Source organism: Scyliorhinus torazame, chromosome 7 (assembly GCF_047496885.1).
Source record: "Scyliorhinus torazame isolate Kashiwa2021f chromosome 7, sScyTor2.1, whole genome shotgun sequence".
Taxonomy (NCBI): Eukaryota; Metazoa; Chordata; class Chondrichthyes; order Carcharhiniformes; family Scyliorhinidae; genus Scyliorhinus; species Scyliorhinus torazame.
This window is the reverse complement of record NC_092713.1, coordinates 187,892,824-187,910,155: the sequence shown is the minus strand read 5'-3', so window position 1 is coordinate 187,910,155 and position 17,332 is coordinate 187,892,824. Positions and strand designations below refer to the sequence as shown.

General features: G+C 52.2%; 1 protein-coding gene across 3 annotated transcripts in view; it reads left to right on the top strand.

The window, feature by feature from the left end:
- The window catches only part of LOC140426746 (serine/threonine-protein kinase 32A-like), a 550,050-nt gene that overhangs the window by 287,037 nt on the left and 245,681 nt on the right, over positions 1-17,332 (top strand). For all 3 annotated transcript variants that reach the window (XM_072511884.1, XM_072511881.1, XM_072511882.1), the window contains one exon: positions 15,696-15,733. In XM_072511884.1, coding sequence (XP_072367985.1) covers positions 15,696-15,733 — 38 coding nt within the window. The remainder of the gene's footprint in view (positions 1-15,695; positions 15,734-17,332) is intronic.

The window sequence follows — 17,332 nt, the reverse complement described above, 5'->3', positions numbered from 1 at the left end:
TTGAGAGAGTGGAGCAGAGGATGGAAGTGCAGGGTCTGGAACTCCAGAAGGTGGAGGAGTTAGGGGAGAGCAGAAGTCTCGACTGGCGTCGTTGGTGCTCGTGGCAGAGAGCCAGAAGAAGTTGAGGGAGACAGTGGAGGATCTGGAGAATCAATCCAGGATGCAGAATCTCCAGATCATGGGACTGCCTGAAGGGATTGAGGGAATGTAGGCCACAAAGTATGTGGGGATCATGTGCATATGTTTTGGGCGTGTCCGAGGTTGAGGGGGTTTTGGAAGGGATATTTGGATGTAATGTCAAAGATTTTCGGGGTAGAGGTAGCCCTGGGTCCTGAGGTGGCGATATTTGGAATGTCAGAGGATCCGACAGTACAGGTGGGGAGAAAGGCCGGCGTGTTGGCCTTTTTTCTTTCTGATAGCCGGGAGACGGATTTCGGGAGCCGGAGCCGCCAAAGGCAGAGGTATAGGTGAGTGATTTGGCAGAATTCCTGCATTTAGGAAAATTCAAGTTTGCCATTCGAGGTGCGGAGGAAGTATTCACATTGACTTCTTTGAAGAGTATTGAGTCGTCAGCATGTGGGGGGTGCTGCGGTTTGCTTTACTTTTCGATTGGGGGCACGGTGGTGAAAAAATGGAAATGGGGGGACGGGTGCCGGGGTGGCAGCGGGATGAGTGAGGCGCGTTTGTTTGGGGCGTGCAGGGAGGGAGGGGCTTGTTTCCTGGTGCGTGGCTGGCTTGTGTAGTTCTTGGTTATGTTTATATTGAAAATGCCTTCAATAAAACACTTCAAAAAAAAAAAAAAAAGTCTTCAACCACGAACACATTGAAAAGCTTTGGGGCATTTTAATAGCATGTTAATGAGTGATTGTGAGTGGGATAAGTGGGTAAGTTGGTCGGGTGGCAAGATGGAGGGTAGGCGTGGTGTGGTAAAGTTAGGGAGCCAGAGGGTCGGGGGGGGGGGGCGGGCGGGAGGGTTGGGGGGTGGAGAGTCGGAGGGTCGGTGAGGGTAGAGGGTCAGAGGGTGGAAAACAGGAGGATCAGAGGGTTGAGAGCCTGTTTCTGACTGTAAGGAATCTACATTTGTCCGCACCAATCTTTTTCTCGTCACATATCTCAAAAACGTTTTGCAGTCAGTTCTTTGGCCCATTGTGCCTGCTCCACAATTCCATACGATATTGGGTGAAATGATTGTGGCCTTAATCGTACTTTCCTGGTCCCCATAATCCTTGATTGCCGCCTCCCCCCACTCCCCCGGTCAATCAAAAACCTCTAATTCAACCCTGAATATATTCAATGTCCCAGCCTCCACTGCTCTCAGAAGGAAAATTTCAAAGAACCTATGACCTTTTGAGAGAAAAATGCCTCCTCATCTCCACCTTTAATGGGAGACCTCCTGGACGAGATTCTCCGACCCACCGCACCCATTATCTGGTGCAGTGTGCCCCCGCCAGCTGCGGGATCCTCCTTCCCAGCAGCCGGCCAATGGTGTTCCCCAATGTGTGTACCCCCACGCCATCGGGAAATCCGCAGGTGAATCCTGTGTGGAGGATACTGTCAACGGAGAACACAGCCCCTTATTTTTAAACTGTCCCCCTTCGTTCTACATTCCCCCATGAAGCGAAACATCCTCTCAGCATCCACCCTGTCAAGTCCCCTGTGGAATCTTTGTATGTTTCTGTAAGATCATTCTGCTAAACTCTCAACGAGTATGGGTACAACCTCTCAACTTCTCTTACTAAGCCAACCCCATCATCCAGGAATTAGTCCACTGACATTTCTCTGAGCTCTTTCCAATGCAAGTATTCCCTTCATTAAATAAGGAGACCAAAACGGGACACGGTACTCCAGATGCACACTCACCAATGCCCTGAACAGTTCCTCCTCCTGTCTACACAATAAACTTAGTGTCATCTGCAAATGTACAAATACAACCCTCTATTGTACAGCTGAGGACTAGCAGGTGAATATTTATTGTGATATATTGAGCATATCACTATATTTCTGTGCGTCCCCCAGTCCCCTCTCCACAATTTGGCATATAGCTCTCAAATTCCCTTAGTTTCCTATGTGTCGAGCCAATTTCTATCTACTTCCATAGTCTGTTCTCAATTCCCACGGTCCTTAGTTTTATTTCATGAATTCATGTGGAACTCTGTCAAAGATTTTCTGAAAGTCCAAACAGATGAAGAGTTGGAACATTTGTAAGGTTTTCAAATAAGTCAGGGAGTTATTGCAAGCATTTTTAAATCCACGCCGGCTATTTCTTTTATCAAGCTATTGCTCCAGAGATGTAAAAAAGACCTTGGGTGGGATTTTCCATTTCAGAGACTAAATGCTGATGCTGGGACTGAATTGGTGGTGTTCTGTGAAAGTGGCACTGGTCCCAGACCAATTCAGGAACGGTTAATGGGCTAGCATCAGTGCATGTGGAACTAGTACAATTCCAATGCAAAATGGCATCCATTTCGCCGGGGTCAGCATTGACACTCAAAAGGCTGACAACTGTAGTAGCATATAAGCACTCCACTCTCCACTCACTCATTCCAGCCAAGAAGATGGCACCCTGAAGAGAGGCACCCAGTTTCACAGATGTGGAGCTCGAGACCTTGCTGCATGCCATGGAGGAGAAGCGGGCCACCCTGGGTGGGATTCTCCAATAATGGGGCTATGTCCCCACACCCGCGAAAAAACGCACGTGAATCACTCTGGACTTACCTGGAGAAAGTCCAGGGTGATTCTCCAATTTCCTGGGGGCTAGCAGGGCCCCGGAGTAGTCCTCGCAGCTCCGCCTGCTGATACGAGGCCCTGCACTTGCGGTCGGGGGTCCGCGCATGAGCACGGCTGCAGCCTGTGTCGGCCGCCCCGCGCGACATGGCCGATCCACACCGTGGACCGGCACCAAAAAGATAGACCACCCCCAGATCACGTGCGCCCGCGGATCGCTGGCCCCCGATCGATGGCCTGGAGCCCCCCCCCCGGTGAATGATCTCCTCCACCCCCCACCAGGACGGCCACGGACTTGAGTCTGCAGCCGCCACTCCGAGTGCCCGCAGGGTGGAACCATGAGAGAACCACGTCGGCGGGAACTCGGCCAGCTGCACTTGGAGAATCGCCGCCGGGACGTCTTTCAATGGCCCCCGACCTGCACCACGTCGACTGTGCGCGCCCGATTAGCGGTGATTCTCCGGGAACTGGAGAATCGCGGGGACGGCGTCGGAACCGATCTCGGGTTTGACGCCCATTCTCCGCCCCCGCGCCGAGCGCGACTTCGGCTCGAAAAATCCCGCCCCCTGTTCCCCGAGGTGTGAAGGAGACTACCGTCGTACATCAGGCCAAGGCGCAGATGGCAGAGGCCATCAGCGCCGTGGGCCCCACCGCCAGGAGTGCAGTAAAAAGCTGCACAACTCCCTCAGGGCAGCCAGGATATCTCTCACTGTGCATTTTCTGTCCCCCCCCTCCCCGCCCCCCAGGAGAAGGCGGCGCACAACTGCAGAGAGAGAGAGAGAGGAGGTTGGGCGGGACCCGCCGGACCTGCGGCCCTTAACCGTCGCGGAGAGGCAGGCATTGGACCTGATTGATGGGCCTGGAGAGTGGGCAGTCGCCAAGGCGGAGGTCAACATCGGGGAACCAAGTGAGCCCCCACTAAGTTGTCATGTCCATGTCTACCCCCACACTGCTCTCCCACCCCAGCACCCTACCGCTTCCACACCAGCTGACCCCAGTACCCCAATACCTCCACACCAGCCCCACCCGCAATCCAACATGTCTTGTGTCTTACAGGATCACCTGGTGATGAATCAGGCCCATCTGGTGCCCCCCTTCCCCGCCACAACCCCAGGACTCATCAAACGATGAGGCGGGACCAGACAGCCACGCACCTGAACCGCACCTTCAGGATTCTGATGCACCACTCGATCACGACCCTGGTCGCAGCATGTGCATCATTGTAGCAGTTCTCCACATTAGTCTGTGGCCTCAGAATAGACGCCATCAGCCTCTATCAGCTTAACCACAGGCCACAACCGTAGAGGATAACCCCCGTCACCCAAGAGCTAACTCCAAGGGTGCGCCTTGAATTTGTCGGGAACCATCGAGTGTGTCAGGATGAAGCTATCGTGCACACTCCCTGGGTATCGGGCTCAGACGTGCACGATGTGCAGCTGGTGGTCACACACCACCTGTACATTCATCGAGTGGTACCCCGTTCGGTTTGTGAAAGTCAGCCCATAATGCGCCGGTGCACGTAGGCGGGCATGTGTCCCAGCGATCACCCCCTGGACCTGAGGCATCCTGGTGAAGGGGGTGAACTCCGCTGCCCGGGAAATCTGGTAGGCTCAGTCCATGTTGAAGCTGATATATTGTGCCGACCAGACATATAGGGATGCGTGGATGCACCTGTGCACCGGGTTCTGTTAGAACCCGGATAGGTCCCCACTCGGCAGCTGGAAGGACCCCGCTGTGAAAAAGTTCAGGGCGACAGCCACCTTGACGGCCCCCGCAGTTCCAGGTGTATCACAATCTGGCAGATACACCATATAGTCTCATTGCTCAGCTGGATTATTCCAAGGTATGCCCGGTCTGGCAGGTCCTCGAAGGGCAAGCGCTGCCGGTTCATACAAGGCCTCATGCGGTGCTTCCCATCTCCTCCTCTGCCTGTTGGGCAGCTGGCTCTACATCCTCACTGGCTGGTTCTTGTTCTTCTGGGCGAAGCTCCGCTGCTGCAGGGCGCTCCCCAAGCAGCTCCTGCACGTACAGCCTCAGTGCATTCCCCAGGACTGGGGCAGCAAGGCAGCTGCCAACTATTGCTGATTGGATTCCGAAATCCATTGTCTGCAGGTGGTGAAAAGCAGACATGTAAGCATAGTTCTTAACCCGATGCCAACCAGGACCCCTGCCCCCGCATATCCCTATCCGTCCCCCTTCCTCCTCTCCCATCCCCAGTGGTTCCCCTGGTACTCCGCCCTCCACACCGCATCACTGGCCCTGTCGGTGCCCGGCACCGCGAGGGCCTCTGACCCCGGCACCTCTCCCTACTGGCAGCGGTACCAGTGGCTAGCGCTACCCATGCCAGCAATACACTCTGCAGCCCCCGTCCAGGTGACCTCCTGTATGAGCTACTCTGGGCATCCCCCTTGGGAGGGCCGCATGATGCCCGTCGGCAGGGTGGCACCCAGTTGTGTGTGTGGGTGGGTGTTGGGGTGGGGGGCAGGCGTGGGGTCACCCATATGGCCGGTGTCGCTCTGCTTAATCACAGGCCACGATGGGAGGTCAGTGGGGTGCGCAGCAAGATGGAAGGCTGTGGCAGTGGCGATACGTGCCTGGACCCCCAGTCCTGGACCCCCCCCCCCGGCACTGACCGATTCACCCACCCTCCAAGCTAGCCCAGTAGCCCTGCCATGAGCAGGACCGGCAGCCCACGCCCGTGCCATTGGGAACATGTCCTACCTCCGCTCTCTCCCTCAGTAACCACGTCGCCTGTAACCCAATTTTAAAAACTACAAGCGGACCTTGCCGTCGATAATTCTTCCTGGTGGAGGCGGAACATCGCGGGAGGCCTGGAGAATACCGGGGTGGGCCTGTTAATGATATTCCAACTACGTTTCTGTACTTGCAGCATAGATGCTTTCACGCTGCTGTTGAGGCACTGGAGTATGGGTTCCTGGTGCAGGCCTCGATTTTCAGCTGGATGGAGAATTCCGGCCCTTGTATTTCAATAATGCCTTCCACAATCTCAGAACTTTCTGAAGCCAAGGAAGTACTATTGAAGTCGCTGATAGAGGGAAACATTGCAGTCAAATTGCAAATAGCAAAGTCCCACAACAGTAATGCCATAAATGACCAGAGAATCTGCTTATTTCAGTGTTGGTTGAGGGACAAGTGTTGGCCAGTACATCTCCCTTGCTCACCTTTGAATCATGCTGTGCGATCTTTTACATTAACCTGAAAAGATAGTCAGGGGCCTTATCGCATCTCAAGTGAAAGGTGGCACCATTGACTGCGCAGCACTCCCTCAGTGTTTCCCTGTGTTGTGTTTGGTGTTCGATGTCTAGCAAGGAATCTACCAAACACTTGACTTGTCCAAACCAGGATCTTTATAGAATCAGACGTGGTGAGATAACAATCTATTACAGAGCAAGTTATCATGGAGTTTCTTTGTACTCCTCTGGAACTATACCCAGTACAACTGTTCACTTGTACATCTTACAACAATCTGCAGATGGCCAGATGTGGCCATACTTATATTGCAGTGCCGCATGGTGTGTCTGGACCACCACCTGCTGGTTGGAGGTTGCACCACCAGCCATTGATGATATTGCTGATAGGCATTTCACAACACCCTGGAGTCGCAAATATGTTCGTTTCCACAGTGGGAATTGAATCCACAACGTTCCGAATTGGAAGCAAGGGTGCTTCCTCTGAGCTACAGCTGTTTGGCCCAAAAATGGCCGCAGATGTCAAAAACAGCAGAGTGGCAGCATTTGGTGCCCAGCTAATTTGGACATTGTGAATTCTCCCTTGGTGTACCCAAACAGGCGCCGGAGTGTGGCGACTAGGGTTTTTTCACATTAACTTAATTGCAGTGTTAATGTAAGCCTCCTTGTGACAATAAAGATTATTAAATAAAGATTATTAATTGTCTAAAACACGCTATTTGCATGCGATATAACTGGGGATCAGTGCAGTGGATGCCCCTTGCTCCAGCTTATGCCATAGTCCCAGCAGTGACCCCTGCTCCAGGTGACACTGTAGTCCCAGCAGTATCCCCTATCCAGGTAACATTGTAGTCCCAGCAGTGTCCCCTGCTTTAGGTAATACTGTAGTCCCAGTAGTGACCACTGCTCTCGGTAATGCAGTAGTCCCAGCAGTGTCCCCTGCTCTAGGTAATGCTGTAGTCACAGCAGTGACCTTTGCTCCAGGTAATACTGTAGTCCCAGCAGTGACCCCTGCTCCAGGTAATATTGTAGTCCCAGCAATGACCCCTGCTCTAGGTAATACCCTAGTCCCAGCAGTGTCCCCTGCTCCAGGTAATACTGTGGTCCCAGCAGTGACCCTTGCTCCAGGTAATACTGTAGTCCCAGCAGTTTCCTCTGCTCTAGGTAATACTCTAGTCCCAGCAGTGACCCTTGCTCCAGGTAATACTGTAGTCCCAGCAGTGACCCCTGCTCTAGGTAATACTCTAGTCCCAGCAGTGACCCTTGCTCCAGGTAATACTGTCGTCCCAGCGGTTTCACCTGCTCTAGGTAATGCAGTAGTCCCAGCAGTGACCCCAGCTCTAGGTAATGCTGTAATCCCACCAGTGTCTCCTGCTCAAGGTAAAGGTGTAATACCAGCAGTGACCCTTTCTCCAGGTAATGATGTAGTCCCAGCAGTGTCCCAGCTCCAGAAAAAACTGTAGTCCCAGCAGTATCCCCTGCTCCAGGTAATGCTGTAGTCCCAGCAGTGTCCTCTGCTCTAGGTAATGCTGTAGTACAAGCAGTGACCCCTGCTCTAGGTAATACTGTAGTCCCAGCAATGACCCCTGCTCCAGGTAATACTGTAGTCCCAGCAGTGACCCTTGCTCTAGGTAATACTCTAGTCCCAGCAGTGACCTTTGCTCCAGGTAATACTGTAGTCCCAGCAGTGACCCTTGCTCCAGGTAATGCTGTAGTCCCAGCAGTGTCCCAGCTCCAGGAAACACTGTAGTCCCAGCAGTGACCCCTGCTCCAAGTAATGCTGTAGTCCCAGCAGTGTCCCAGCTCCAGGAAACACTGTAGTCCCAGCAGTGACCCCTGCTCCAGGTAATGCTGTAGTCCCAGCAGTGTCCCAGCTCCAGGAAACGCTGTAGTCCCAGCAGTGACCCCTGCTCCAGGTAATGCTGTAGTCCCAGCAGTGGCCTCTGCTCTCGGTAACGCTGTAGTCCCAGCAGTGGCCCCTGCTCCAGGTAATGCTGTAGTCCCAGTAGTGTCCCTTGCTCCAGGTAACACTGTAGCCCCAGCAGTATCCCCTGCTCTAGGTAATGCTGTAGTCCCAGCAGTGACCCCTGCTCCAGGTAACACTGTAGCCCCAGCAGTATCCCCTGCTCGAGGTAATGCAGTAGTCCCAGCAGTGACCCCTGCTCTAGGTAATGCTGTAGTCTCAGCAGTGTCCCCTGCTCTAGATAATGTTGTAGGCGCTGTTCACTTGTTACCCACCCTGTAAACCAAAGGATCTCCCTGGCCTCCGGGTCACACACGGTGGAGATAAAGGGGTTCTGCCTAGCGAACCTCACTGTCCAAGGCAGGAGATTCAACAATTTCCGCCTTTATGGCCTGCCGCACCTCTGCGCGGCTACCCTCCTGGGGTTGGACTTCCAATATAACTTGCAAAGCCTGACCTTTAAATTTGGCGGCCCTATACCCTTCCTTACTGTCTGCGGCCTCGCGACCCTTAAGGTCGACCCGCCTTCCCTGTTTGCGAACCTCACCCCGGATTGCAAACCCGTCGCCACCAGGAGCAGGCGGTACAGTGCCCAGTACCAGACCTTCATCAGGTCAGAGGTCCAAAGGCTGCTGAGGGAAGGGGTCATCGAAGCGAGCAACAGTCCCTGGAGAGCTCAAGTAGTGGTGGTAAAGACCGGGGAGAAACATAGGATGGTCATTGACTACAGTCAGACCATCAACAGGTTTACGCAGCTGGACGCGTACCCTTTCCCCCGTATAGCCAACCTGGTAAACAGGATCGCGCAATACAAGGTCTTCTCCACGCTGGATCTCAAGTCCGCCTACCATCAGCTACCCCTCTGTAATAGTGACCACAAGTACACTGCCTTCGAAGCAGATGGGCGGCTCTATCAATTTTTAAGAGTTCCCTTTGGTGTCACTAATGGGGTCTCGGTCTTCCAGCGAGAGATGGACCGAATGGTTAACCGGTACGGCTTACGCGCAACGTTCCCGTATCTGGATAACGTCACCATCTGTGGCCACGACCAGCAGGACCACGACACCAACCTCCGCAAATTTCTCCAGACCGCGAAAATCCTTAAAGTACAATAAGGATAAATGCGTATTTAGCACCGACCGTCTAGCCATTCTAGGCTACGTAGTGCGAAATGGAGTTATAGGCCCCGACCCCGAACGCATGCGCCCCCTTATGGAGTTCACCCTCCCTCACTGCCCCAAGGCCCTGAAGCGCTGCCTAGGGTTTTTCAGTTACTACGCCCAGTGGGTCCCGAACTACGCAGACAAAGCCCGTCCCCTAATCCAGTCCACAACCTTCCCCCTGTCGATGGAGGCCCGCCAGGCCTTCAGCCGCATCAAAGCAGACATCGCAAAGGCCACGATGCGCGCCATCGACGAGTCCCTCCCCTTCCAGGTTGAGAGCGATGCGTCCGACGTAGCTCTGGCGGCCACCCTCAACCAAGCGGGCAGGCCCGTGGCCTTCTTCTCCCGTACCCTCCATGCTTCCGAAATTCGCCATTCCTCGGTCGAAAAAGAGGCACAAGCCATAGTTGAAGCTGTGAGACATTGGAGGCATTACCTGGCTGGCAGGAGATTCACTCTCCTCACGGACCAACAGTCGGTTGCTTTCATGTTCGATAATGCACAGCGGGGCAAGATTAAAAACGACAAGATCTTGCGGTGGAGGATAGAACTCTCCACCTTCAACTACGAGATCTTGTACCGTCCGAGGAAGCTCAACGAGCCTCCTGATGCCCTGTCACTTTTGCCACCGCACAAGTGGACCGCCTCCGAGCCCTCCACGAGGACCTCTGCCACCCGGGGTTCACCCGTTTCTTCCACTTCATCAAGACCCGCAACCTGCCCTACTCCATCGAGGAGGTCAGGACAGTCACCAGGGACTGCCAAATCTGCACGGAGTGCAAACCGCACTTCTACCGGCCAGAGAGGGCGCACCTGATAAAGGCTTCCCGTCCCTTTGAGCGCCTCAGCATGGATTTCAAAGGCCCCCTCCCCTCCACCGACTGCAACACGTATTTCCTGAACGTGATTGACGAGTACTCCCGGTTCCCATTCGCCATCCCCTGCCCAGACATGACCGCAACCACCGTCATCAAGACCCTCCAGGGTATCTTTACACTGTTCGGTTTCCCCGCGTACATACACAGTGATAGGGGGTCTGCCTTTATGAGCGACGAACTGCGTCAATTCCTGCTCAGCAGGGGCATTGCCTCAAGCAGGATGACCAGTTACAACCCCCGGGGAAACGGACAGGTGGAGAGGGAGAACGTAACGGTCTGGAAGACTGTTCTACTGGCCCTACGGTCCAGGAATCTCCCAGTCTCCCGCTGGCAAGAAGTCCTCCCGGTAGCCCTCCACGCCATCCGGTCGCTGCTCTGTACAACTACCAATCAGACACCTCATGAACGTCTCCTTGTTTTCCCCAGGAAGTCCTCCTCCGGGACCTCGCTCCCAACCTGGCTAGCGACACCCGGACCCATCCTGCTTCGGAAGCACGTGCGGGCGCACAAGTCGAGAGGGTCCACCTGCTGCACGCTAACCCCCAGTACGCCTACGTGGCGTTCCCTGACGGCAGGCAAGATACAGTCTCCCTCCGGGACCTGGCGCCCGCCGGAACCCCACGCGCACCCGAACCATTATCCCCACACCCACCCTCCCCACAGCACCTCACTGGGGGGTCGGTACTCCCGCTGCTCCTGCCTATGCCCGCCCATCCCCCCCCCCGTGTCAACCGTTTGCCCCAACAGCGCCGCCTAGAGGTGACGAAGCTGCCAGGGAGGCCGAAACCACGCTCCCGGAGTCGCACCCACCTGGACCCCCACCAGAATCACCACCGAAGCCCAGACGATCCATAAGGACAACCAGGCCACCCGATCGACTGATTGCTTCGCTGTGACTTTAACTGTGAACGAACACATTTAAAATATTCCCGACAGCTCTGTAAGGAGGTATCACGGTACCTCCATATCTGATCATACCATGTTAAAGGCGACTGTTACCACTGGCCACCACCCCTGCCGGACTCTTTTTTAACAGGGGGTGAATGTGGTATTATCAGGTATTGCGGTTCCTAAGAGGCTGATGACCATTGGTTAAACCTAGGAGTTTACCATTCGCTGTTGATACGTAGCTCCGCCCTGACAGGCGGAGTAAAAGAACTGGTGCCGTCCCAGCAGCCTTCACTTTTTGTACTGAAGCTGCTGGGGAACAGTTCTAGTCGATTAAAGCCTTCAGTTATGAAATCACTTCGTCTTGAGTGTAATTGATCACGCATCACTGGTCTACAGTGTTACGTGGAGCAGAGGACATGGCTGGGACTACAGCATTACCAGCAGTGACCCCATCTCTAGATAATGTTGTAGTCCCAGCAGTGACCCCTGCTCTAGATAATGTTATAGTCCCAGCAGTGACCCCTGCTCTAGATAATGTTATAGTCCCAGCAGTGACCCCTGCTCTAGGTAATGCTGTAGTCCCAGCAGTGACCCCTGCTCTAGGTAATGCAGTAGTCCCAGCAGTGACCCCTGCTCCAGGTAATACTGTAGTCCCAGCAGTGACCCTGCTCTAGGTAATACTGTAGTCCCAGCAGTGACCCTGCTCTAGGTAATACTGTAGCCCCAGCAGTGACCCTGCTCTAGGTAATGCAGTAGTCCCAGCAGTGACCCCTGCTCTAGGTAATACTGTAGTCCCAGCAGTGACCCTGCTCTAGGTAATACTGTAGTCCCAGCAGTGACCCTGCTCTAGGTAATACTGTAGCCCCAGCAGTGACCCCTGCTCTAGGTAATACTGTAGTCCCGGAATTGTCCCCTGCTCCAGGTAATACTGTAGTCCCAGCAGTGACCCCTGCTCTAGGTAATGCTATAGTCCCAGCAGTGTCCCCTGCTCTTGGTAATACTGTAGTCCCAGCAGTGACCCCTGCTCTAGGTAATGCTGTAGTCCCAGCAGTGACCCCTGCTCCAGCTAACGCCATAGTCCCAGCAGTGACCCCTGCTCCAGGTAATGCTGTAGTCCCAGCAGTAACCCTTTCCCCAGGTAATACTGTAGTCCCAGCAGTGTCCCTGCTCCAGGTAATGCTGTAGACCAGCAATGACCCCTGCTCTACGTAATGCTGTAGTCCCAGCAGTGTCCCCTGCTCCAGGTATTGCTGTAGTCCCAGCAGTGTCCCTTGCTCCAGGTAATACTGTAGTCCCAGCAGTGTCCCTTGCTCCAGCTAATACTGTGGTCCCAGCAGTGTCCCTTGCTCCAGGTAACACTGTAGTCCCAGCAGTGACCCTTGCTCCAGGTAATACTGTAGTCTCAGCAGTGACCCTTGTTCCAGGTAATACTGTAGTCCCAGCAGTGAATCTTGCTCTAGGTAATGCTGTAGTCCCAGCAGTGACCCCTGTTCTAGGTAATACTGTTGTCCCAGCAGTGACCCTTGCTCCAGGTAATACTGTGGTCCTAGCAGTGTCCCTTGCTCCAGGTAACATTGTAGTCCCAGCAGTGACCCTTGCTCCAGGTAATACTGTTGTCCCAGCAGTGACCCTTGCTCCAGGTAATACTGTGGTCCCAGCAGTGACCCTTGCTCCAGGTAATACTGTGGTCCCAGCAGTGTCCCTTGCTCCAGGTAACATTGTAGTCCCAGCAGTGACCCTTGCTCCAGGTAATACTGTTGTCCCAGCAGTGACCCTTGCTCCAGGTAATACTGTGGTCCCAGCAGTGACCCTTGCTCCAGGTAATACTGTTGTCCCAGCAGTGACCCTTGCTCCAGGTAATACTGAGGTCCCAGCAGTGACCCTTGCTCCAGGTAATACTGTGGTCCCAGCAGTGACCCTTGCTCCAGGTAATACTGTGGTCCCAGCAGTGATCCTTGCTCCAGGTAATACTGTTGTCCCAGCAGTGACCCTTGCTCCAGGTAATACTGTGGTCCCAGCAGTGACCCTTGCTCCAGGTAATACTGTGGTCCCAGCAGTGATCCTTGCTCCAGGTAATACTGTGGTCCCAGCAGTGACCCTTGCTCCAGGTAATACTGTGGTCCCAGCAGTGATCCTTGCTCCAGGTAATACTGTTGTCCCAGCAGTGACCCTTGCTCCAGGTAATACTGTGGTCCCAGCAGTGACCCTTGCTCCAGGTAATACTGTGGTCCCAGCAGTGTCCCTTGCTCCAGGTAACATTGTAGTCCCAGCAGTGACCCTTGCTCCAGGTAATACTGTTGTCCCAGCAGTGACCCTTGCTCAAGGTAATACTGTGGTCCCAGCAGTGACCCTTGCTCCAGGTAATACTGTTGTCCCAGCAGTGACCCTTGCTCCAGGTAATACTGAGGTCCCAGCAGTGACCCTTGCTCCAGGTAATACTGTGGTCCCAGCAGTGACCCTTGCTCCAGGTAATACTGTGGTCCCAGCAGTGATCCTTGCTCCAGGTAATACTGTTGTCCCAGCAGTGACCCTTGCTCCAGGTAATACTGTGGTCCCAGCAGTGACCCTTGCTCCAGGTAATACTGTGGTCCCAGCAGTGATCCTTGCTCCAGGTAATACTGTTGTCCCAGCAGTGACCCTTGCTCCAGGTAATACTGTGGTCCCAGCAGTGACCCTTGCTCCAGGTAATACTGTGGTCCCAGCAGTGACCCTTGCTCCAGGTAATACTGTGGTCCCAGCAGTGACCCTTGCTCCAGGTAATACTGTGGTCCCAGCAGTGATCCTTGCTCCAGGTAATACTGTTGTCCCAGCAGTGACCCTTGCTCCAGGTAATACTGTGGTCCCAGCAGTGACCCTTGCTCCAGGTAATACTGTGGTCCCAGCAGTGATCCTTGCTCCAGGTAATACTGTTGTCCCAGCAGTGACCCTTGCTCCAGGTAATACTGTGGTCCCAGCAGTGACCCTTGCTCCAGGTAATACTGTGGTCCCAGCAGTGTCCCTTGCTCCAGGTAACATTGTAGTCCCAGCAGTGACCCTTGCTCCAGGTAATACTGTTGTCCCAGCAGTGACCCTTGCTCCAGGTAATACTGTGGTCCCAGCAGTGACCCTTGCTCCAGGTAATACTGTTGTCCCAGCAGTGACCCTTGCTCCAGGTAATACTGAGGTCCCAGCAGTGACCCTTGCTCCAGGTAATACTGTGGTCCCAGCAGTGACCCTTGCTCCAGGTAATACTGTGGTCCCAGCAGTGATCCTTGCTCCAGGTAATACTGTTGTCCCAGCAGTGACCCTTGCTCCAGGTAATACTGTGGTCCCAGCAGTGACCCTTGCTCCAGGTAATACTGTGGTCCCAGCAGTGATCCTTGCTCCAGGTAATACTGTTGTCCCAGCAGTGACCCTTGCTCCAGGTAATACTGTGGTCCCAGCAGTGACCCTTGCTCCAGGTAATACTGTGGTCCCAGCAGTGACCCTTGCTCCAGGTAATACTGTGGTCCCAGCAGTGACCCTTGCTCCAGGTAATACTGTGGTCCCAGCAGTGATCCTTGCTCCAGGTAATACTGTTGTCCCAGCAGTGACCCTTGCTCCAGGTAATACTGTGGTCCCAGCAGTGACCCTTGCTCCAGGTAATACTGTGGTCCCAGCAGTGATCCTTGCTCCAGGTAATACTGTTGTCCCAGCAGTGACCCTTGCTCCAGGTAATACTGTGGTCCCAGCAGTGACCCTTGCTCCAGGTAATACTGTGGTCCCAGCAGTGTCCCTTGCTCCAGGTAACATTGTAGTCCCAGCAGTGACCCTTGCTCCAGGTAATACTGTTGTCCCAGCAGTGACCCTTGCTCCACGTAATACTGTTGTCCCAGCGGTGACTCTTGCTCTAGGTAACACTGTAGTCCAAGAGGTGGCACCTGCTCTACGTAATGCTGTTCTAATTCTTAGCTGAGGCTTTCTGATTTGTACAAAAAAGTATCAATCACTCAACAGATGATTAGTTAATTAAACATTAATCATTTACTCAAGATTAATTAATATTTCCGTGGCATAATCTAATTTCTCACGCGCTTTCTCACGGCTGGAGTCTTTGCGTCATGTCTCGCCGTTAACCTTGCTATAGTTACTTGGTTGTTGCGATTTGTTAAATGTCTGTTCAATATAATGGCTTATCCATATTCTGTTTCTTTAGGTAGAACTTACATGGAACATTCACTGAAACAATGTTGGTATCTTGCAGACATGACCTTAAAGTTAAACCGTTCACTCATTATCTTGAACAGTGATTATATATGGCAGACTTGGGTATTTTCTCTAAAAATCATTCTATTTCCCAGTCATATACTAAGCTGATTTCTTAAAGACCCCAAACAATTAATGAATCGACCAGATAGCCACTATCCTCTTTGCAGAGGAAGTGGCTAGTTGGAGGGTCTTATATCCACACCAGGTTGTTGAGACAAATAACGTGCATTTAAGGGGAAACTAATGAGCACCCGGGGGAAAGAGTAGATGATTACACAGACAGGGTTGGATGATAAAAGGTGGGTGGAGGATCATGTCGAGCCACTGAACATGAGCATAGACTTGTTGGGCCAAATGGCCAGTTTCTGTGTAATTCTATATAAGTTCTCCCAATTCTGATAACTACTGAAATCAGTGCAGAGACTGTTTCATTCCCTCTCTTTCTTTGACTGCCATATTAATCTGCATGACATGCTGTTAATTTATTTCAATTCAGAAACCACTGTAGCTTTTGTTTCATTAGCATAATATAATTAGATACAACCTTGAAAAGAAGCTTTAATGAGGGGCTGACCTGAACCTTGAAGCCAAAGGAGAAACTACTTATCAAAATTAATTTCTCTTTGCTTTTCTTTTGTAGGGACATTAAACCTGACAACATTCTTCTTGACGATCACGGTAAGTGGCAAATGTTGACTGAGGCAACAGTAAATAAAACTTGTTGTAACATCATGAGCAAGTCTTACAGATTATCATATAAAGTGTGAAGCAATGCGAGGTGTCAGTGGGTGATGTGAAAGATATGCTTGGTTATCCAATCAGAATATATAGTCGGGGAAGCTCAAACCAGCCGCAGTGTCCCTGTCGAGGAAGAAATGCTAGCCTAAGTGTATTTAGTGGATGTCAAGGATTAGGTATGATCTCTGTGATTGAATATTCACTTTCCTGACTTGCTGGCAAGGGTTGGTTCTGTGATATGAACATCCCAATGAGGAGCAGCACTGGCTGGAAGAGTTAGCGAGGAAACTGCGCTAAAACTCGCTATTCCCTTTTACCTCAGATGCTTATCATGTTGCCCCCTTAAATGCAACCAAACTATTTGCTTCAAGTATTCCCTGTGGCAATGAGTTCCACATTCTCACCACTCTCTGGATAAAGGAAATTCTCCTGAATTCCCTAATTAATTTCTTGGTAACTATTGGTGACCTTTGGCTTAGCTCTTCCCCACAAGTGGAGAAACACTTTTTCATTCTATTCCATCAAAACCTATAATTTTAAGGACCTCCATTTGAGAAATTGAGCCTGTTAATACTTTTCTGATAGGTATTTGGAAGGTCCAATGCATGTAGGGATTACACAATAAATGGTAGAACTCTTGCGAGTACTGACAGGCAGAGAGATCTGGGTCTGCATGTTCACCAATCACTGAAAGTGGCAACGCATGTGGATAAGGTGGTCAAGAAGGCATACGGCATGCTGGCCTTCATCCGTCGGGGCATTGAATATAAAAATTGGCAAGTCATGTTGCAGCTGTGCAGGACCTTAGTTAGGCCTCATTTGGAATATTGTGTACAATTCTGGTCGCTGTCATGATATTCAAACACACACATCATGATAGACACACCAACAGACAAATCAGAACACACAACACCACAACCAATGACAGAAAGATATAAAAGCACAGACACGACCCCCGGTGGTCAGTATTAGCTGCAGAGGAGGACCAGGACAGATCTGCTACCAAACACACTCAGGGAGACAGCACGTGCAGAGTATCCAGAACGAACTGTATTATAAGAGTTAAAATAAAATAGAGTTGTACCACATACAACTGTGTTGGCTCATCTGTGCACCAGAGCACCCAACACCACAGTCGCCACACTACCGGAAGAATGTGGATGCTTTGGAGAGGGTACAGAAGCTGTTTACTCGGATGTTCCTGGTGTGGAGGGTATTAGCTATGAGGAGAGGTTAGATAAATTCGGTCTGTTCTCACTGGAACGGCGGAGGTTGAGAGGTGACCTGATAGAAGTCCACAAGATTATGAGTGGCATAGACAGAGTGGATAGTCAGATGCTCTTTCCTGAGGTGGGAGAGTCAAGTACTCAGTGACATAGGTTTAAAGTGTGTGAGGAAAAGTTTAGAACAGATGTGCGAGGCAAGTAATTTACACGGGGTGGTAAATATATGGAACGCGCTGCCTCGGGAGGTTCTGGGAGCAGGTATGATAGTGGCATTTAAGGGACATCCAGACAAATATATGAATAGAGTGGGAAT